At 49.0% G+C, this 23,083-nt stretch overlaps 2 protein-coding genes across 2 annotated transcripts; one reads left to right on the top strand and one right to left on the bottom strand.

Annotated features, from left to right (window-relative positions):
* Positions 1-11,559: 11,559 nt before the first annotated feature.
* Positions 11,560-17,043, top strand: LOC8040907 (basic proline-rich protein). The gene is made up of 4 exons (XM_042292147.1): positions 11,560-11,575; positions 12,403-12,458; positions 13,018-14,700; positions 16,290-17,043. Exons 1-4 carry the CDS (start codon positions 11,560-11,562, stop codon positions 16,527-16,529), a joined length of 1,995 nt encoding a protein of 664 aa, XP_042148081.1. The 3' UTR covers positions 16,530-17,043.
* Positions 17,044-17,363: 320 nt separating this feature from the next.
* On the bottom strand, positions 17,364-18,719 carry LOC120849464 (presenilin-1-like). The gene has a single exon (XM_040221684.2). It carries the CDS (start codon positions 18,717-18,719, stop codon positions 17,364-17,366), a length of 1,356 nt encoding a protein of 451 aa, XP_040077618.2.
* Positions 18,720-23,083: the final 4,364 nt, after the last annotated feature.

Genomic DNA, 23,083 nt, shown 5'->3' with positions numbered 1-23,083 from the left:
AGCTTTCTCTCTGTTTGCGTGACACCGTTGCGGGCTGAGCATGTATGTTTAGAAACCTCAACAAGTAAAGGACGGTTTCGTGTAAAAAATAAATAAAGATTTGCTTTGGAGAGACAAGGCACGGAGGGGTGCGGAGTGAAGAAGGGCAGAGGAGGGGGGGTGGGGAGAAGGGAGGCGACATATGCATCACGGTCACTGTGTCCACGGTCTCACTCGACACGAACACCACGCGACGGTTTTACGGTCCATTAGTTTTCTTCCCATTTGTACGCTCGAATCAGTCCGTTCGTTTTCCAAGAAGTCGAGGCCTGTTGCCATTCTGTAGACAGTCGAATCCCCCCAGCCTGGCTAACCGTACGAATGAGTCAAGAAACGGACTCAGGTCGGGCTGTCGTGCTTTCCGTGAATTCCTTTCCCTCACCAGCACTCATTTCGCGAGCGAACCGCCGTCTTGAGTTACGATGCTAAAAGCGCCAAGGCCGTTGCATCGCCCTTCTTCCACTCTATTTCTCTATTTGATGGGACGGAAGAATTGTAACCAGTAATTTGAGTAATTCGTTACTGAAAAAGTAAAGAGATTACCTTACAAATTACATTTTCTAGAAAGGGACGGATTAATTACTAAATTACAAGTAATCGCGTTACTTGTAGCAAATTACTTCCAAGTCTGAAGAATACGAACAACGAACACTGTATTTACGGCTATAATTTCTGCGCAGTCATTTTCATAGGAACACAACTGCTTGAAAATTAAAAAAAAAAAAAAAAGCATAAGAGGCAATATTTCAGCATTTGTTTTCCAGCTTTCAGCGTTCATCTAGCGAAATTTTGTCATCCCAAAAATGAAAAGTATGGTAGAACACGTACCGTGATTGCGAACGTAGCGCCTAATCTTGGCTACGAAAATTCCTGCGTTGAAATCACAGGAGAGCGTGTAGGGGCCTCTCGGTGCGGCTGCCAGCTCTAGTGGGACGATGCCCTTGAGCAGAGAGAGAACCAGACAAGACGAGTCTTAGCTGCAAGTCAATCGGCCTTTCCTGCCAGGTTTCAATTCGGTCAGCCAAAAGAGTACGGTTCCACATCTGAGGCTCTTTGCGTAGTCCGGACATATTTGCTCTCCAGTGTCAATTTGGGCGGATATGTTCTTTTAACACAAAGCCCCCGCCGTTTCCGCCTTCCTCTCCGAAAGAGGCGACCGGTTCCCGGCCCAGTTCGGAGGCGAGCCGATTCCACAGGCGGGAGCCGGCGGCTGCGCTAAGCGAGATTTCGGCAAGCGGGTTCCTTTTCGTGGCTAGCGGCCGGTTCGAGGGGAGACGACGTGAGCGCGGAGCGTGCGTACGCAGACCGCCGGCCAGCGGCGCGGGGAGACCTGAATGCCGAGGGTCGACGCCCCCATCGCGCACGGCCGCCCGGACTCGATGACGCGTGCGGCTTGAACAACGACGTCGCCCGGCAAAAGGGCGCCGGGCTTCGTAAGCTGAGAGCGTCCCCTCGCCGCGGCTTAATAAGAAAAAAAGAAAAAAGAAACCGTTCAGTGTTAATCCGCGACTTCGTTCTTCGCTGGTTCGTGACCAGGCGGAAGAGCGCCTCGACATCTTCCTCGTTGTGTTGTCTGGATCTAGAAGTTCGCTCTCAGAAGCTCGGCGTGTCGGCTTCCCCGCGATGCTCCTAAGGACGCTAATCTTTGAATCGGTGTAACCGATGAGAAAGACTTACGGTATCGTGCTCCAATTGTCGCGCGGTCTCGGTGGCGGAAAAGGTGGACGCATTGTTGGCACTGCTGACATCATTGAGAGAGAAAAATTAATGGTTCTCTAATCCATCGATTCTGACGACTCTCAACGTAGCTTCGGAGTGTAAAACCGCGCTGGTTAATTTGTGTCGGAGGTAGAAATCACCGAATTTCTTGTTACGCAGATCTTACCCCGCTAGGACACGCCAATAATATGCATGCTCAGTTTCTGCTGATCGGCTGTCGTTTATGAAGCTACACGAACAAACGTTCGCAGCATAGTTGCTAAATCGCGGATGTGCAATAGCCCGAAATATCCTAAGAACTGAGACACCGTGCGTTAGGCCAAGCTGTACGGGAAACGAAAAACGAAGGTACGAATCCAACTGAAACAGACTGTACTCGTATTCTCCTCGAAAACGGTAATAAAAAAAAAGGCAGGCTTCTCGCGGAACATTACTAATTTACACCTTTATGTAGTTAAAAAAAATTTGGTGAAAATTATATTATTTTACCATTGTTTTATTAGGGCGCGCACGTTTCAAGCGCCAAAAGCATATTTTTTTTACTGTCAGCGAAATCTTGTAAGAACCACTTCATGCAGGGCATGAATCATGCGCAAAAGTAGACAGTATGATGCCTAGGAATCGAGCCTTTAACCGCACGCTGGAGTTTTACCTGTCAAACATGTGTCGTTCACTAGCTTCGAGTTAGCTTGACATAAACTTCATCGTTTTCAAAATATTAAAAGAGAATAATACAATTTGCTTAGCTTTCTCTTCTGCCCCTGAGCTAACTACAGGATACCAATTTCAAAACGAACAACCATGGGAGTACTCGCAAGTTCGGACGGACGCCGGCAATCATGCGTCCTACGGGAGGACGCGATGGGCGTTGGCCAGTCCCACATAGCAGGGTCCGCGTGTCCGGGGCAGCCGGAAGCTCCACCGCAAAGTTCCGGCGGCGTGAATCCGCAGCCGGAGGCTCGACCTTCTGCGAGCCGACGGAGAGGCCACGGCGGAAGCGCCACAATGCCCGGTCATTTGCCCATCCGTTTCCACAATACCCTCTGGTTATCCGGGACGAGGGTGTAGCTCTGATCCCAACACGCCGGCAAGGGCAGAGACCCGCTACGCAGATTAAGGGTACGCCGATGAAGTTTACAATCAAAAGGCAGGAGACGGAGCACAATTTGATAAATACACTACACTTTATCTTTTCGCGCTGTACTAGCCTTAAGGCCCGTTCACACTCTTGCGACCGAGTAAGACCGAGAGAGACCAGACCGATATTTAAGCCTTTTGCGACTTCTTAGGACCAGCTCCGCTGCAGCGCATCCGGCCCTAAGAAGTCGCAAGAGGCTTAAAAACCGGTCTGGTCTCTCTCGGTCTTACTCGGTCGCAACAGTGTGAACGGCGCTTTACAAGTTTCTGTATGTTTTGGCGTTTGTGCCTGCATAAGCCTATCGTTGTTGACATCTGTGGTGGGGGTGTTCGTGCTTTTGAACGAGATCGTTTTTTGGTGGTGCCCGTATCTCTCGGTTTCTGTGACTGCTCTTAACCTTTCTGGTCACCTTTCGTCGCTATCAAGAATTTCGGACAAACTCGCCCCCATGAACTTTAATTGAAAAGTTGTTGGCCGCGTGAATTCTCGGCATTGAAACGTGAAATCTGCACGAAGTTCGAGTGACCATGTGTTGTGTAACGAAGCTTGTTTTCATTTCTGGTTTCCGCAGGTAACCGGAGACTACCATGAGGGTCTTCCTCGGCATTCTGCTGCTCGGTGAGTCAGGACTGCTCTTATCCTTGGCTGGATATCGTGATTTACTTGGACTCTCCAGGCTACGTTTTGTGTCCGGGTTTCGTGGCAACAATTTTAATTATTCGCACGAGGGGCGTCACCTTACTGAATATGCTGCACTGCAGCGTTCGTACCTTCTCTTTTCATTACAATCACTTGGAATACCAATGAAACTTTCGACCTCTCATAACGATTGTCTCCAATTACAGTTACGAGCGGCTAGCGAGACTAGCGCGAGAGCATTTCAGGATCCTAGTGATTACGGTTTTAGTGGTGCGCGTTAGAAGAACTTATGCGCCAATGAAGTTGCAATATTTCGGAACGTAATACGCGTCATACTTTAACTAATTCAAACGAGTCTCGAAGCAGCAAACGTTTCACTCTCTGCAGTACCGAATACACCCGCGTTATTAGCATTAACCTTTATAAGATGTCAAAGAGGAATTGTTATAGTTGTTTACTGATGTCCAATGGCATACCGAGGAGGAAGGTAAACGGGGGTAACCCTTTTCGCCTCGCAAAACTGATTCGTTTCATTGCGAGCAGTCTTGTGCACGTTACTGGAAGACAATTAAACGATTAAAATATAATTACACTCGGTTAAAGACTGTTCTATTAGATAACTCGATTACTTGAAAATACAAGTAACTGACCGTTACTTGAAAAAGTGATCGTCACTTTTCCGATTACTTCAGACTTTCAAAACGACAGATCTTTCTGCAGGTTTGAAAACGGGTACCTCGTATACAATAGTAAGGGTGCAGGCGAGCTGGTGGATGTTAACCATGTTGAATATACCTGAGACTGGGGTAGAAAAACATAAAAGTCGAAGAAACAGAACGGGACAGGACGACGTCGTCCTGTCCCGTTCTGTTTCTTCGACTTTTATGTTTTTCTACCCCAGTCTCAGGTATATTCAACATGGGTACCTCGTGCTAACCGTCATTGGATTAGAATCGCCGAAATATATTCTACTTCTCTTCTTAATCCACTAATGTTGGTAAACCACCCTCTTGTCGAAGACTCGGTTCGATTATATTTAGTTAAGAAACTTGTAGGAAACAAATGTTTCTATTAGAAAGGGAAGAAGAAAATAGTAACCGTTTTGAGTAATTTTAGTACTTCCAAAAGTAATTGCATTACTGCTGCGATCACTTCCCAATAAATGTCTTCAAATGATTACAAAACTACTCAAAAAGTAATCGATTACAAGTAATTTGATAACTTGTAGCGAGTACCGTACAAGTCCGATTACGAGCGACACCTCGAGGCTCTCGCAAAAAAAAAAGTAAAAGTCTCTCTTAGCGTCAAACGTATTTTTGATAGTCACTGGATCCAAAACAAAGTTGCAACTGATGACGCAATGATACTATAAGAACTACGGGGCACGGCTAATTATGTTTTCTCTTCACGATATCTTTTTTAAATCGTAGGAGCCTTGAGTGGCCATGCGAGTCTGTTACGACCAGCGCGTGTGCCATTCGCTAACAAGGGCATCTTCTTTAGGGGTGCGCGAGTAGTGAATTGAGTAGCCCTGCGTCATTCGGAGCCTTTTCAGTGCCAGGGGAGCCACTACATGCCGGATTTCCTTGCAGTGTCGAACCTAGCGATGACACTGCGCAATTAGATTCCGAGCGATATTCGCACACCCCTAGTCTAAAGTCTAAACGTTTCGTAAAGTGGATAGCTGAACAAGTTGGTAAAATGAGATCATATCAGAAACAGCGCACATACAGCGAGGAAGAGAGGAGTCTCGTTGGGAGTCAACACTCTGTGTTTTCTTCTATTTTATTCCTCACTGCTCGCGCGCTGTTTCTGTATCTTTTAAACATTTATTCGGCCTTCTCACTTCAGCGGAACATTCTCCGGGTGTTTTGAAGGAATGTAGATCCACGGGCATTTTTCAGAGTGCCTCGTCCCTGCAGTTTACAATTTATTGGAAGTACTCCTTAAATCGTGGCCACGGGCCCTCCACCACTAGCTGTGCGGGGAATTAAAAGTGTACGCAATTGTTTTCTAGGGTAAATCACGGACCTAGGGCAAACGTGTACAAAACGGTGCTTATCCAGCAGAGAGTTACCCCTCTGGTAACAAAATAGGGATATCTTTCCTTGGCATTATGCCGCTAGTATGAAACACCAGACGCTATAAAATACCTCGAAGATATACTACATAAACTTTAAAATTGCGTGATTGTCCCGCAACACCCGCGGCGGATAAATCGCTAGGATTTACGAACGACAAGGGCAAAAATGAGTTTGACTGGAAACCGCGATGTGAGGAGAGACGGTGAATAACCAGCAAAACGTCGCGCTCTTTGTCACGCCACGGACTCGGCACTCGAGGCAAGCCGTTTTTTCTTGCGCCATGTCCCTCGCTGAACCAGCTCGACGCACATGGCTGGCAGCGAACCACGTGCTCCGCGGGAAAGTACAGTGTGTCCACCCCAAAAATGTTGACAGTGCTGTTTTCACCTCAAAAGTAAAGCACGCATGGCTGAACGCTCATTCCTCGCCCAAATGTAGCCCTTGCGGTCTGAGCCAGGTGCCAAAGTTTCAGCACAAATCGTTATATTCTTTTTTTTAACGTATAAGTGATGTACTTACAATTTTACGTGATGTACTTAAAATAAGGACAATTTTCGTCCGTTTTCGGTAACTGGCGCCATAGAGGACCGTAAATTTGAGAGCTCTTGCAAGCGCCAATTCGCCATTGAAATAAAAAAAAAAAAAATAGAAAAACACAATATTCCGGGGAGGGGGGGGGGGGGGGGGAATTTTTGAGCTTGATAATTTGTTTCTGGGCAAACTTTCAGAAGCTCACGAGTGTATACTTTAATAAAGTGCACTCGTTATCCCAAGGACTAGTCCTCCTTTTCTATCTCCAACCAACGAAGAAAGACGGACGGTATTATGCTCCAGGAGTCAGGCAGTCTCAGTGGTCAAAGGGGTCGGCACTTTCCCGCAGCCGAAACTGCGCACCTGTGCACCTACCGGAGACCGATAACGATCGCCTCTTTCTTTGGCTAAGCTTATTAAAAAAAAAACAAAGACCAACTTATGGGCGTCACGAGTGCACCTAAAAGACAGTACGCGTGGGCAAGGAGCCTCCGTTCCATCCAAGTCCGACCTCAAGCTCTCCGATGAAGCCGATCAAGCAGCGCCGACAGTGCATCGACACCGCGCTCGTCGTGTTTATGCGTGTGCTATCAACGACTAAACCAATCACGCCTCCCCCCCCCCCCCCCCCCCCCCTCCAAAAAATAAAAAAAAGAGATCACGGCGCATGAGCTTTGCGTTTAGCCGGGGAGAGACAACGCACGACGGCGACGACGAAGCCAGCCGCGAGGAGGCAGCGCTGCTTGACTCGCTCCATCGGGTCGTAGCGTCGGCTCTGCTTGCGACCGTCTGCCTTTAAACCTCTTCAATTACCTAACGATAAAAAACGCTATCTGTCGGGTAAAGCACTTGGCACTTCCGCTTTTTTTTTTTCCCCCTTCGAGCATCGCACTTTTTTTTTTCTTTTTTGCCTAAGAACATTTTGACGATGTAATAAACGATCATTTTTCATAAATACAGTACGTACATGCGATCTCTCAAATAGCGCGAAATCTTCGTTCTAGAGAAATGCAGGTCCAGGGACACCTCATAGATGGCGCCAGCGTGCCAGCGTCGTACGAGGTCGCAAGAACTCGGTTGTGAGCAAACGCGAGTGCATTGGAACTGGCTTTTAGCGTGGAAAAGAGTTTAAGCGAAGCGATCCGCTCTACTTGGAGGCGCCGCGGGATCGGACAGTCCTCCTCGGTCGTCGCCCGGTCAAACGGCGTCGCGCGTCTGCCGCGGAGGAGCGCGCCTGTCCCATGTAGTCGGCGACGCCTCGGACGCTGTTCCGCCCGGTTCCAGGCGCTGCCCGCGACCCGATGCTATCTTGGAACCAGGAACTCTCCGACGCCCGTTCGGGAGACACGCTCGGCCAATCGCGGCACACGTCCACGATAAGGAGACGCTCGTTTAGTCACGCGCGCTCATTTTTCCAGTTTCCTGATAGGAGAAACTGGAGAGCAGAAAAGGAGAGAGAGGGGAAATCAAAGAGCTGCGTGCCTATTTGTATGTCCAGACTCTGGAGGAGCGGAGTGCCGCTGTCCCTTTCTTGACAGGTATACCGGCGCCGCAGCAGCCCCAATTCGGAAAGCTATTTTTAAGGCGCCGAGCTGAGGACGGCTTCAGATAGAAAGGACGGGAAAAAATCAACTAAAGGCGTCTATTGTTAGGGCGCCTACGGGTTCTGCTACTGTCGCAAAAATGCTGACATTTGTTACGTTTATTGTAAATTCAGGACCGCGAAGTAACTCATATAAAACAACACTTTTTAGGTTACTGAATATAGTTACAATCTTGGGAAGTAAAAGCTTTTTAAGTTCGCATGCAATTTCAGTAACTACAATCTCGTTTCTATATTTAGTTTTAAGATCCGTGCTACATTCTAATTATTTTTAAATCAACTTTTCTGTACATGCCTAGGAAATAACATGATGAACAGAACAGCGCACACTAAGACAAGGACAGAGAAAAGGAACATGAAGGACACACAAGCGCTGTTCCGTCCTTGTCTTTGTGTGCGCTGTTCTGTTCACCATGTCATCGTACCAACTCGCCCAACTTACAACACTTCTGCTAGGAAATAACACCTAGGCGAAAAATGTTCAGTGCTACATTACTGGCTACTTTTACACTGATTCAACCGCGGCGCATCAAAGCGACGACAATGAATGGGTGAAAGAGAACTGGGTACGTACGTATGATTGGTTCGCTCCCAATTCGATCCTTAGGGGTCGCATCCATGCAGGTTGAAGCACTCTAAGATTGTACCAGCAGCTAGCACTACAGCCTAAAAGACTATAAAGAGAGTGACGCCATTAAAATTATACGCAAAACTCAGCGAACAAAGTAGGTTTGACCACTGCACTTGCACCAAAGCATTACAGCGAAGTCGATCGTAGAACGAGGCCTCCCGGATATCTAAGCAATTCGCTCCACGCTTTCCCCAACCTTTGTTGCTAAGTGTTGAAATAAGAAATGTTTTTGAAGTAGCCTCCGAAGTGGTAGTAGCCTGATCTAGTATGTCCACGCTCAATTCACGCTCAGATAATCTTTGACTGTATACCGCACTGCGAAGTACTGGGGATAACAGTCCATGGTGTTGCATTAATATGCTTATCCCAATCAGGAGAGTCATAGCTAGAGTGCTGTAAGAGTAATGAAGCTATCGCAGATCTTAATATTTGCTACGTTAATTGAAAGGAAAACAGTAAGTGGGAGTCGGTGTACATTAATACACAAATTTGTGAGGTTTTAAGATGGCACATTTTCTTCGTCTTCGTATTGCTCACTTACGTACGCCAGAGCCGTTTATGACGCATACAAACCATGCTTACAAATATTCGAAGCTATTCCCAGTTGTCTAGATAATTATGCGACCCTCATCGGCATCGTATGTTTTACCCATTTACAACGTGTCCAACGTTAATATGAACCTTTATTTATTTAATGTTAGTAGGATTTATACATCAGCGATTTTACATTGTAATGAGGCACGTTAGAACTTAAAGAAAAAAACAGTTGAAAATATCGCTACGTTTGGACGTTTATTGAAAAAAAAACAAAAAAAAAACTGTGATCTACCACGAAATTTGTGCAGTACGGCCGCTTGACCTTCAAATACGCTTCTAAGAATCTGACGTTGCTGAATGGACACTACAACACATGTCCTGATTGCCCACACAAAATTCTTAGGCTATGTCGAGAACTGCCACAACTTAAATTAGCCAAGGGCTTGGTTCGAGCTAGTTGGTGCACGAAACTAAGATAGGGCCAGTTTGAACTTAAGAGAGGAAGACGTGAAAGTACAAAGATATATATATATAAATTTGCGCAATCCGGTAAAGCTAAACACAGCGACAGCTGAGGTGTGACGTCGTAGCCGCTAAGGTTTCTTTTCGGAGCAGATGGACTGAATGAACAGTAAAGGTGCGAGCGCGAGCGCGCACCATTTAACATAGGCCGTTTCGTATTAAACCGAGCAACACACCGGATGGAAATTCCATGGCGTTGTGGAACCGATGAGGGTGTATTAAGTAGAGAGCATTTCAGCTGTCTGCGTAAGATGGGGGCGTGCTTTCGTTCGTCACTTCGGTACAAAGAGTCACACGTGCCAAACGAAAAGCGCCGAATGAACAGGAAGGAAGTAAACAAGACGAAGTGCACCCTTAAAATAAAGGTTTATTGAAACAAACGCACACTATAATAGCATCTTTCTGGTTATTCGTTTAGAAAATAAAGCTCTGCATGTGTCAGGTGCATTGACGGCGTTCTAACGCACTTGCTTTCCCCATGCCTTCCGATACAAAATGCATCGTAAAATTCCATGACAAAATGCTGTATGAGGGGGAGGGGGGAGGGAGGTTCTAGCAAAATGAAAAATTTCGGGGGGGGGGGGGGGGGGGGCGGGCCCCTTGCCGGCCCCCCCCCCCCCTCCCCTGGCTACGTGCCTGATTCAAGGTACATAAAGAGGAAGAAGTATTCAACAACCTTTGGCAGTCCAGCTACAGTCTAGCGATATATTTGTATGGTTTGGTATCTTTTTTTTATGATCTCTGTGCTTGCACGGTTCCCTGTCTTAAAAGCTGGGCTACGTGTTTTGCGCAAAAGGTAACCGAGGTATGCTTTGATTACTTTTAAAACATCCCGTAACGCTAACGTCTTCTGCCATTTCTGACCCTTGGTTCACTTTCCAGCCTGACCAATATATTGGCGCGCAGTTCTGTCACTCTCAGGAAAACATTGTGGCAGCGACAGCGAGAAGTAGCGATGTCTCCGACAGATGAAGAAAAGCGGCACGTGGCCATTCATTTGGCGCTTCCTAATTGCTTCTTATAATGCCGGGATTTCTTTGGCTACGGCAATAATCATTTGCTTGGGATTCGCCACGTCCGGCTTTCGTCCGAGAAGCAGCCGAACTAGGTTACTCCGTGAACGGGACACACTTACGGTTGCAGACGGAAATTGCACTTCAACTCGGGAACTACTATAAGTACCAAAGTTGTAACTAGTTACTTGAGCTCGAACACGTGAAATTCGTAGCTTTTTCAGATTCAAAGGGGGGCTGGCCGTACTATAGGATGGTTCCAAGGACGCCGTATCGCTACACGGCTTGCTGAGCGCGGCGCTCACTCGGTGCAGTTGCGCGAACCTCAAGCGAGACGGGGGAGAAGGGGCTGGGAGGCAGTCGGCCGAGGATGTTCTCAAAGGACGGATTGTGCGTCGTAATGACCCGGCGGCATCAGCGGAGAATCTCCGAGCCAGAAGGACGCCGTCTGTCTTTCGCAAGGCCACAACTGGGTTAATGAAAGGCCCCTTGGGAGGGCGTTGTGCGGCGGACCCTGTTTTCACCGCCTCGTCCATTGGTCGCCCTCCCCTTTGTTGTATAAGCGACGCGCGGCTTGGAGCGTGCCCATCCGTCGCCGACTTTTGTTCGTCGGAGAATGCGGAGAGCGATACCAAAGCGTCGGCGGTCGGCACACCGTGAACGTCGAAGCGTCGCTCGCCACCGCTCTCTGGACGTGCGTGCGACGCGAGAGGAGCCCTCCCAAAGAGGCCGCTCTTGGCGGGCGAGTTCTCGTGTAACGACGCGTGACCGAGATCGTCTTCGTGGCTCTATCGGAGGCGTCGAAGCGTGGGAGTCGACTTCGCCTCGTGTCGCAGTATGCTGTAGTCACGCATGTTTACCGACAGTCAAATTATGGAACGATTTCGGCTCTTCTGTCGTCCAGTTTTTGAAGCGCATGAATCAGCTAACTCAACTTTACGCGCGATGCCCAAGCAGATGAAATTCGGTTGTAGGAATATAACATTTGAGAAAGCGCGTTTTCTTAGGGAAAGGCCTATAAAATCTAACTACGAATCGTTGCTGTTCTATTGTTTAAGATCAATTGGAGCTAATTGTGCTGTAAAGCTTGTTTTGATAAGACGATGGTAGCGGAAGAAAGTGAGGACACTCGATGTTTCTACCGTCTCAATGTGCTGTCAAGTCTAACCCACAACGACCCAATATGTAATATGTTTCGTTTAAAGCGAACTGTGCTCTCTATCTATTGATTTGCACGTGCTAAAATTATGCATGAATACGGAATCCACCACATATAGTAGCTGCGCCTTTTCTGTAAACTACAGTCCGCAAAAAAATTAAAAAAAAACACGTATATGCGGTGCATAAAATCGGCTTAATATAAAAAATAAGTCATTCGGCAATTCTACAGGTTCTCATACGCACTTCAGTCGAGGTCGGTGATGACTTGCGCCACCACATACTCTCGAATGTTCCCAACGCCTATCATTTGTTTTACGTCAGTCAGTTCCCTGTCGAGCGTTATCATGCTCCGGTTGGCACGCAATCTCAGTGACAAAATGCCGTCGGCCCCTTTTACCGCTCAGACCGCACGGCTATTGGAGCGTAATACCGATGGCCCTTTTCAGTGATGGAACTGATGACATAAACAATAATGTACGATTGCGAGGTCGTACTCATGCCCGAGATTTCGAGAGGGAGGAACTTGTATCGAAGCCATCTTTAATCATTACGCCGTGGTCTCTCAGTCCAAGAAATTTCAATCGGGCAGACTGGTCTGGTGTGTGCATATGTGGGCAAATATACTTAACGACACTGCTTCCAGCGAGGCAAATATAAGAGGAGAATGCAGTTTTTTTTTAATGTTGACCTGTGTTTGTTGTTATTAAACGTTTACTGTTAATGTCTTCTTTCCAATACTGCAATTGGGAGTAGATTAACCGGCAGTTTTAAAATTATTCTCGCAGGTGTCGTGGCCCTGGCAGTGGCTGATGATGAAAAGGAAGCGGCGGAAGAGGAACTGGTAATATGACGCATTCCCCTGGGAATTACTCTAACAATGGGTGCACAGCACGTCTGCGCGCCGACTTGATTATCACGCGAATACACATATAGCGGGAGCTTATTTGCTGAAAACAGTCAAGCTGGAGAGTTTCCTCTTTTCCAGACCTCTTTCCTTACTTTTACTCTTAAGAAGTCTGGAATTGTTTTCTTTGTATTCATGTACTATAGTCGATTTAACAAGCTGCCCTGTTATAAAAATGTTTTCCTGTTATCTGACACAGCTATCCAAGCTTGCCGTTGTTTGATCACTTAGCATGGGTTCACATGAATGTTTCGTCAGCATTTGTTGAGGATTCTGTGCCAATCACACTCCTCGTTCTGAAGAAATAGCACCCCCAATGTTGCTCGATCAGATGTTGAAGAGTGTCTAATGTCTCATTAAAACTACAGACCACATTCACTGAGACAATCATCATCTACCGTAGTTTTTTTTTTAATTTTAAGCTTATTCAAAATAACACCTGTAGTCAACAATGTTATAACCATTCGTAAACGTGCCTCTCCCCTTCCCGTTCCAGGTTAAGCGCGCCCAGAACTCTGGTATAATGTCCACCTTTATGCCTGACCCACAGGGCGCTGGCTACGTGATGGCCTTCCCTATGGACGACAGCAAGCCGTCCAATGGTGCCACTAACACCACCCCGACTGCCGATGATCAGCAGCAGCAGCAGCAACAGCAGCAGCAAAGCGCGCCGACCTCGCCGGAGTCGGAGGAGCCCAAATCTTCAGCTCCGGAGGAATCACCTGTTGTCGAGGCCGTGGTGGTCGAATCGGGGTCGGACAGGCCCAAGGCGGACGACATCCGAAAGATTTTGGGTGTCTACAACGCGGCCATGTCGGCCAAACTTAAGCCCATTCCCCCGGAGAAGCCCAAGCAGTTTCTTTTTCCCCCGCCCCGGAAACAGTACGGGCCGGGCGGCTTTCCCGTCCTTTCTGCTGTAGACGAGCCTGAGGACGGCATTCGGTTCATTGAAGTCCCGGAGGCCGCGTCCAGTTTCATGCACCGGTCTCTGGTGGTTGAGAGCGACAACGACGTCCAGGCCCTCTCCGACAAGAAGGACAAGGACGACGATGATGAAGAACAGGTCGTGGTGAGCGTTCCCTCGTCCAGCGAGAACCAAGAGCAGAACAAGGGAGAGTCCCAGCAGAAGGCTCCTTTGGGCATGCCCGCCATGCGACCTCCCTTCTTCCCGAGGGTGCCGTACCAGGGCTCGCCTCTGGTGCTCATGCTCGTGGCCCGAGTCCCCGTGCCGGTGCCCGTTCCTGTGCCCAGCGCTTCGGCCATGCCACGATACGGGATGGCGCCTCCCCCGTTCGCGCCGTTTCCAGGAATGATGCGCCGCATGGCGCTCGCGCCGCCACCACGCTTCGCGCAGCCCTTCTACCCGGGCCCACCTCCACCTTTCTTCCCGCATCCTGCAGGACCCATGCCCGACATGATGCCACCCTTCGCAATGCCCCCGCCTATGTTCCGTCATCCTGGGATGTATCCCCCGTTCATGCCGCATCCGGCCATGATGCCCCATCCCGGCATGATGCCCCATCCCGGCATGATGCCTCATCCAGGCATGATGCCTCATCCGAGCATGATGCCTCATCCGAGTATGATGCCTCATCCTGCCATGATGCCGCACCCTGCTATGATGCCTCATCCCGGCATGATGCCCCACCCGGCTATGATGCCCCATCCGCCAATGATGCCTCACCCAGGGATGTACCCTAGCCCGATGTCGAGCATGCTGCCCCCTCCCGCCTTCATGGCCCCGCCGATGCACCCGCTGCACCCAATGCATCCGATGAACCGCGGCCCCGTCGGCGTCATCGTGCCGGTCGGACTCGTGCTGTCCCACCCGGAGGCAGCAACCTTCCGTCCTCGGATGCCGCCGATGCAGCAGGCCCCCAAGCTGGAGCTGCCGTTCCCGGAGGCCCGCGGCATGGCCCCGTCGCAGGCTCCCTTCCTGTTCCGCGGTCCCCCGATGCCCCCCCGCCCCGAGCCCCGAGTGGTCCCGCAGGATCGGAGGCCCTTCATGGTCGGCGTGGAGGAGCTGCCCCAGAGGATGCATCCCCGCGAGCAGATGGGTCCCGTTCTTGTGAAGCCCGAGGGCCCTCGTAGGGGGCCCCTGCCGCTTGCGGGACCCCGGCCCGAGCCAACCCTGCTGCGCAGGCCCTGGCCCCTGGCGCCACCCCACGCAGCAGCCGCCGTGAGTGCTTTCAGAACTAAATTCTAACGGTGTCTTTTATTTGCTTTTGGTAAGTAAGAGTTTATAGTTCAACTGGTTAAAGGCTTGTGCAAATATCTAGCGATAGACTTCAAATACCAGAATCTGACAATTGTAACAAACGGCCTAAACATCCGTACAAAAAATGTTTAACTCTCCGAATGATAAAGAGGGCAGGAGCTATAAAGAGAAACACATAGCATAGCCTCGTTAGACTAGGGCATAAATGAACTGATCTGTTTGCCCCAGGAAGAAGAGGGGTTTCGGGAACGTTCACTCCGCGAAAAAGTGTTGAGAGGCTGCAGTATCCATGCTTTGTTATATATAACCACTCCGCGAAATGCTCACGCATTTCTTCGGGAATCAGCGCTGCAGCAGCTGCGACTTTTTTTTTTTTAGAGCGCAGCTCTTAGTCGGGTGTTTCCGGGTTTGCCGGCGTTGGCGTAACCGCGCTAAATTCAGCGGGACAATTGACGTCACGTGACCTTAGCAATATTTCAATTTCCCGCTAAATTTAGCGGGGAAAATGACGTCACATGATTTGGCGTCACGTCCCGTATGAAGAAATTCAGTTTCTCCGCTAGATTTTGCATGACAATTGACACCACGTGACCACAACACCAATTCAATTCCCCGAATTTAGCGAGGAATTTTCCCGCTAAATCTAGCGAAGAAACTGAATTTGTCCGCTAAATTTCGCGGCGATCTACACAAAGCAGAGCACTTGCTACCTCTTACATGCAGCGGATGTTCAACCCCCCCAGATGATCTCGAGGCTGATGCTCGCGCCCGAACTACAGGCTGGTGAGAGGTTTAGGAAAAGGGGTAGAGCTGGGCATACCCGAAGAGGGCTCCCATGCTACAGGACACGCCGCCCTGCTTAGCAGCTTCCACCTATTCATCTCTCGGATTATTCCTTATGCGCATACACAGTCCCCGCGTCGATGTGTGGCGGCGTAGAAGTTGGACTGTAGAAAGGCGCATCTCCGGCGTGCCTGGCGTGGAGGGACTAACGTGGCTGGCGCCGACCACCACTGGCGGCCGCGTTGAAAACGTCGGATTATATCGAGCCCTTAAGGGTTTTTTTGATAGCTAATGCCGATAAACACGCTTTAAAAAAAAGCTATAGCTTATAACAAGATGCCGTCCTAGCGCTCTCAATGCCAAGACCTCGTGGCGGGGTACGCACTTCCACGTGCTCCAGAAAAAAAAAACAGAAAAGAAACAAAAACGTTCAGAAGAAAATAGAACAAGGCAAAAGCGTTTGGAACAAAATGGAACAGAACAAAAGCTTGCGGAACAAAAGATATGTATATTTTGTTCCGAACGCTTTTTGTTCACGCACCCCACTGCCCCACGGTGTGTGAAGGCGACGCCGATGATCAACGACTTCGCCGTGATTTGTCGCAGCTATTGCTGTGGCTGTACTAACCTAACCGAACACAGGACTGCTCAATATTTTATTTTAATGCAAATATATACTTTTTACGGTAGTCGCCTTCAGAAATCCAAAGCTACCCTAAATGTTTTCGTCTTCCCTAAATCAGCTTGTGGCTTTCCCGGTCTCGCAGCAGCAGCAGCCGGAAGCGATGCAGCAGAAACCTTCCTTCCCGATGGCCGAGGTGATCCGGCGCCAAGCCCGGCTGGTGCTCAACGTGCCTCCGTCGGACGAGCGGCTGGGCGTCAGCTACATGCCGTCCAAGATGATGATGACGCCCCGCATGGGATCCAGCGGCGACCTGAACCCGGCGTCGACCCTGGAGACTGCCAGCACTGTGCTGCGCTTCCTGCTCAGGAACCAGGGAGCCTGAAATCCCCCAAAGATCCGCTTCGCCAAAACAAGAAGGGCACGCGTGGCCCCCGCTCTCACTGCACGCTCTTCGGAGGGAAGCATCGATCCCAGCGATAACCCCCTTGTTTCTACTAAGGTACAAATGGATGCACGCCAGGTAGCCCAGGAAGGGACGCGGAAAGTGCGCGCGCACTCAAAGTCCACGGTGATCCCTCTAAAAGAAGTGCGATGAGGACTTTTGAAGGCGCACAAATCATGTCATCGGCAGATTGTATCTGCTTTCTCGTGAGCCCCAGTGACATCGAAGTTCCATATAAATTTTGCGTTTGGTTTCAGATGCGCGCTTGTCCGAAATTAACTTCGAACGAAGGGCGTGCTGTTACCCCTTGGGATCAACGTGCAGATTGTCCACTGTGATAGTTTGGTGGTGAGAAATTCGGTGTGTTGATCGCGAGTAAACATAAGAACGGAAATAGGTCCGCATCAATTTTTACGTCGTGTTATTTTTTTAATAAACGTGCTTGTTCACATCACTGAAGGTATCATTTTTTTCTCGCATAAAATAGACGGCGCAAACATTATACCAAACCAGCATTGCTCAGGCAGCAATACTAAGAACAAAACTTCATGGAAGCAACACGTTTATGATGCCTGACACAGGATCATTCACATTCCGTTTACTCGAATGACATCTTAGAAATTGGCGATCAGCGTATACTAGGAACGGTTTAATTTAATTATGAATCGCCAACATGTTGTTTAGCCAAGTGAACTTTGAATTTGATCTATGAATGATATATTACTCAGCACTAATAGTGAACCACAAAAGACATACGTAGATACAAAAATAACTCTATAGTGACAGAACCCCAGTTTCTTCCATGAATGGTTCTACGAAAGAAATCGTCGAAAAATATGCAAACATGCCCAAGCTGATAGACAACGGCAAGGCTGGCACCGGCTTCTGAGCGATCACGAGCAACGCCAGGGTGAGAATAATGCCGATGACAACATAGATGTAGCAGATGACCACCGCGGACACCGTGCCGTGTCTTGACGCCTTGCCTACCAGGATGCTGTAAAAAATGAAGTCACCGAGGCCCATCTTCATGCCCGTGTCTTCCGGCGCGGCGGCATCTTGGCGGCGCTGACGGTGATGGCGTGGTTGATGCGTGTGATGATGATGATGTGAGCATAAGACATCTTCTTGGCGTCGTATCTCCTGAATAGCTTTCATGCGGGACACCACGAACGAGTCTTCTGTGTTGGTAGAGCCTCTGAAGTTAAGCAGGCGTCTCGGAAGTTTTTCGGCGTTAGTTGGTGTTTGCGCTGCTGAACTTCCGTCCGGAGACCCCGGGGAAGAACTCCGAGTTGGCACTTGAAGGATGGAGTTTCTTAGGCTTTCAGGGGCTTCCAGGAGTGCGCTATGAGACCCTTGAATGAGCAGGTCTTCTGAGCGTGGCAATCGTCGGACGCTTGACAAAGGCTCTCTGGCAAGGTTGACGACACCACTGAGGTCATAACACCACGCGGAAGACGTAGAAAAAAGGAGTGCCGGAAAGAGTGGTTCGTTCCTTTCGTGTGCTGTCTCAATTAACATCCGGAGAGGGCCGATGACGCAAAGCACGGCGAACATGTCCCATAGCGAGACGAGGATCATCAGTATCCACGCCGTCCACTCTGGAAACGATTCTTCCAGAACGACGGCCATCAAAATTGACACGTAAATGACGAAGCCCTGGTGCATAACGAACGGGCCCTTGTAGTACAGTGTGCCCATACCGGTCATGCCGATGTTCCAGACGATGAACGAACAGGAGAGATGATCCATGGGGAAGTTGAAGTAATACACACACCGCCCCATGTAGTAGTAAGTGACCACGAAGAGCAGCACTCCGGAGCCCGTCATGAGCCATGCCTTAATGACATTGGTGTAGCCTCCTTTGTAGAGCAGGACCAGGGTGCAGTTGACGATCATGATCATCGAGAGGAAGCTGAATGCGTTGGCGAACGAGTTCATGAGCAAGACGGGCTCCGCGTCGTACTCGACAGGGTAGCGCACGTACGGCTGGTTCATTCCGTCGTTCTTGCTGGGCTTGAGGATTCTCACGAGACACGCCACGGAGGCCATGCAGATGGAGAGGGCACATATCAGAGTGATTACTTGTCGCATGATGTGTCTGTATTGCGCTGTCATGCTATGGCCCATCTTGGCTTTCCGCCTCCGCTGGGCTTGGAAGATCGCTCGGTAGTGCCGGGAGATGTATGAGGACGTTCTTACGAAGGCTGTGACCGTGGACGTGCTTTTGTTCGGCGGTGATCGCGTGCTGTGCGGCACGGACCCAGAGAGAGCGATCTACTTTGTCTTTTTTGACAAGATTATCCCGGGTTGGCCTATCAACTGACAAAAAAAAAAAAAAAGAACAAACGAAAACGCAAGTTTTATTTTTCTAACAAACCCAACAAGCTAAAATAAGCACTTAAACGCAAACAGGCGGGACGTAATATTTTGCCGCTATGTGACACGAAAACAAATTCCTCACTTTATTTGTCCTCTGTAAAACGTTCTAATTGGAAGTACTATTCGTATTATTTCACACCCGTTATTTTTTTTTTTTATTATGATCACAACTTCATTTTTTTTATTGTATTTTTTGTTCGGTCAGGCAGTTGGAGTTATGCGCGTCAACAAAAAGTCTCAAATGTGTTTGGGTTAAATAGACCTTTTGCCAGAATTACCCAAGCATCAAACAGCACGAACGCTGATAATGGTACCTGCCAAAACGCCGAAAAATTGGGTTCTGGGTATATTTATACAGCCTAAAGCTAGTCTGCCTCAACGGGCGACTTGTCTCTCAGCTGTAGATGAGCATTTAGCCAGTGCAGTACAACCTCTAGCCTGGAGTCTTAAACGTGCACCACGCAGTAGTGATTCACGACCGCAAGCCGCTACAATCATAATGTACGATGCTCATCCAGATCTAGATTGCACCTAGACCCGAATCTAGATCTGAATCCAGATCCAGTTCCTGATTGCTCATCTGAACTCTGAACGCGTGAAGCGAAAGCTCTCACTGCAGAACCCAGAGTAGAGTGAACTATACTCTGTTTCATACTCAGTGTACAATGCTGTCAGTGCTGCTGACACGAGCATGGGGCTTAATCTCGTTGACCTCTTTCACGCGTTTTCGCGCAAACAAAACCATAGATGAAAATACGCGCACGCGGCAGTATCTTTGACAGCGTGGTCCATTAAGTATAAAACAGAGGGGTAGCTTAGCGATGTAAGCGTTTAAATATATTTAAAACCAAAGGAAAAAATAAACAGAAGGAAAACCGGAACAGTGTGGTCACTCCTAATGGGGTACTGCCAATCCCGGTCTAAGCAAAAAAAAAAAGAAAAAAAAAAGAAAGAAAAAAAAGGGGGGGGGGGGGGTGAGGGGAGAAGGAAGGAAGAAGAAAAGGTTGAAACAAGACACACACAAATCAAAATGATAGTCAGCGACGTCTACACTCTAAGAAATGCCTGCGCGTCTACTTACCCACAAAACACTCAAAGAGCCAATCTCTGCGATCTAGGAAATCAGCTCTGCGAATGCGGAGGCGGAACACCCATCTAGACCTAAAATCGAAGTCTGCGCTGTGGCATTACGCAATGCAAAGCGTCATGCTTGCATTGTGTAGTGCCACAGCCCAGACTTAATTTTAATGTCTATGCAGATATTCCGCCTCATCATTTGCTGAGCTGATTTCCTAGATCGCAATGATTGTCTCTGAGTGTTTTGCGGGTAAGTAGACGCGCAGGCATTTTTTAGAGTGTACACTCTAAAAAAAGTTTGTGCTTCTACTTTCACGCACGATACTTGGAGAGCCAATCACCGCAACTTACGGAGGCAGCTCAGCGAATGACCATGACGAAACATATGTTAAGACCAAAAAACGCAGTCTGAGTTCTGACATGAAGCAATGCAAAACGTCACGCTTGCATTGCTTAATGTCACAACTCAGACTGCGTTTTTTTTGGCTAAACATATGTTTCGGTATTGTCATTCACTGAGCTGCCTCCGTAAGTTGCTCTGATTGGCTCTCCGAGTGTTATGCGGGAATGCAGACGCACGGACTTTTTTTTAGAGTGATATAGACCAGCACTGTTAGGTCTGCCGCCTCAATGGCAGAAGGCCATGCTACCTGTCATAGTCACAGGCCGCACGCCGGTACGATGCTGATCCAGATCGAAACGGGCAGTGGTGGGGAATGAACCCAGGACCCTATCTTGGATCCCTGGATTCTCCAGGGTAGCCAGGGCGGCTCGCATTGCATTTGCTGTGCTACTGGCAATTCGGTCGTCGTCGTCGCGGTTGTTGCCGACGGTTCGGTATTGCACCTCATTCGACATAAGTGACAAAATACACGGGGGAAACATATGAACGGAAGTCAGTTCTCGCCGCCAAACCAGCAAGCCAATCCTGTTAGCCGAAGGTCATCGCAGTCGCAGCACCACCGCGTACATCCTGGACCTTTCTACGCTTGCCGTTTCACAGCAATGCATGGCACGCGCCGGCGCCCTGATCACCCTAAGGGGATCGGTGGCCGAGTGGGCTAGCGCACACCAAAGCCGTACATGTAAAGAGTTTGGCCATTCGTTGGGAAGTATAGGAGACAAATTAGGGGGCACCATTGGCCGAAAGCGGGCTGGGCGTGTTCCAGGGCGTCTTCAGAAATTCGAAGGTGACCAACCAGAAGCCGCAAATAATACCCTGGCGGTGGTCGCAAGAAACAAACCTGATAAGTGCATCGGTGTAACTCTGACTGAAAATATGGCACACGTGTTTCAATCACGCTCATCCAAAATAATGGTGGAAGAGTGCGACTAGCGGAACAATCGACATAATCCTTGCGCCAAGCGCCGAGGGCCGGGAATCTGTCGTCCGAGCGGTCACACACTGTCCGAGCAAAACAGAGTTGAGCGGCGCATTCGCTTCTTACATCTTTCTGCATGATCGTGATGTGATCATGATCGAAGCATCACGTGCACCCTATTTTCAACCACAAAGAGTTACTACACTTCACTCTTTCACGCTTATTTACAGCATATACGAACATAGACTTTTGATCAGAACTGTTTCTCGCTACCACCGCTAGGGGATTCTTTTCGGCTTCTGGCTGGTCAAGAAAGCTTGCCAAGCCCTCTTTCCGAGTCTGGTGCACGCCCTGGCCCTGCCCGCGCCTCCCATTGACCAAACTCTCCCTATACACGGCTCTTGCGCACACCAGCTGAGAGCACGTGGAGCGAAAGCTCGCGCTGCAGAACCCAGGGATCCTAAGCTCAATCCCCACCCCTAGGGTGCCTTCATGTGCGCTTTGCTTAGGGTGGTGGCATCTCGCCATTTTGTCATACACGTTTATTTTTATTTTTTGTTGAGAAGCGCGTGAAAGAGCGTGTCCCTGCACGCGCTTGTGGCGCTGACTGTGCTATGGCGACATTTTGTCTTCGTCGATTTCTTTGTATTTTGCCCGTGAGCGCGTGCTGTCGGCATCTGGTACTACAAAGGGTGGTATCACCCTAAACAGAAGGAGATTGAGGCACCCTACCCACCCCTGCTTGTTTTGATCCGGGTGAACATCGTACAGGCGTACGGTCGTGTATCACTACTAGCGGTTTTACTGCACTGGCTAAATTGCTCATCTGCAACGAGTGAATCGTCGCAACTTTGAAAAAGGCTGACCAACTACACGCTGTATAAATATCCACACAACCCCAATTATTTTAAGCTGAGACTGCAGCCTTAGCTACAAGCGCGAGCTTGCCCGCACTCCTGATTTTGAGACGTTCGTTTCTAGCGCGAGTGCTCGTTTTGCAGAAGAACGCTTTAAAGGGGTGACCTTCATGCTCCTCGTGCTTCCTTCCTCTAGTTCCCTCTACTCAAGGATCCTGGTTTTCAAGAGACTACTTCCTAAACTTCCTGCACGCAGCACTTCGCGCGTTGAATTGGCCACAGTGAGGGGTGGCATGGTTTCGATTTCGATTGCTTCATTGACGAAGTAGTGTATCTGAGCACTGCATGAAAATTAAGTCAGCACTCGCTTGTATTGCACTCAGTCATCTTCGTAAGAGTAGTTAAAACCGGACCCACAGCGACCGTACGGACCTGCCTAAGCTAAGCGAGGAGTATGGCGTACATGAAACGGCGATACGCGATTATGGCAGCAGCGCCCTGTTAGATGCAGAAAACTGCAAATTGCTTCGTGCTAAAAGAAAGCTGCTTCTTGAATGGGTGAATGCAGCACAAAGGACGTGGAATCAAAAACCAGTTGTACGAGGCGCGGCTTGAAGACGGCATTGATGAATATCGAAGACTCCTTCATGTGCCTCGGACGACACGCGCAACAGCGCTAGCCGCAACAAGTTGCAATCTCGATTCCACCGCGGGCATCTTGCTGAGAAAAATATGTAAAGTTGCCGGACATGCGAATGGAATAAAATACCGCCAATAGCAGGGATCCCACGCCACGGTGGGGAGCGTTTGTGCAGCCCGAGCAAAAGCTCTCCTATCTTCCTAGGATGTCTACAAC

This window comes from Ixodes scapularis, unplaced genomic scaffold (assembly GCF_016920785.2).
Source record: "Ixodes scapularis isolate PalLabHiFi unplaced genomic scaffold, ASM1692078v2 PGA_scaffold2__306_contigs__length_199485367, whole genome shotgun sequence".
NCBI classification, from domain to species: domain Eukaryota; kingdom Metazoa; phylum Arthropoda; class Arachnida; order Ixodida; family Ixodidae; genus Ixodes; species Ixodes scapularis.
This window is presented reverse-complemented; position numbering and strand designations above follow the sequence as displayed.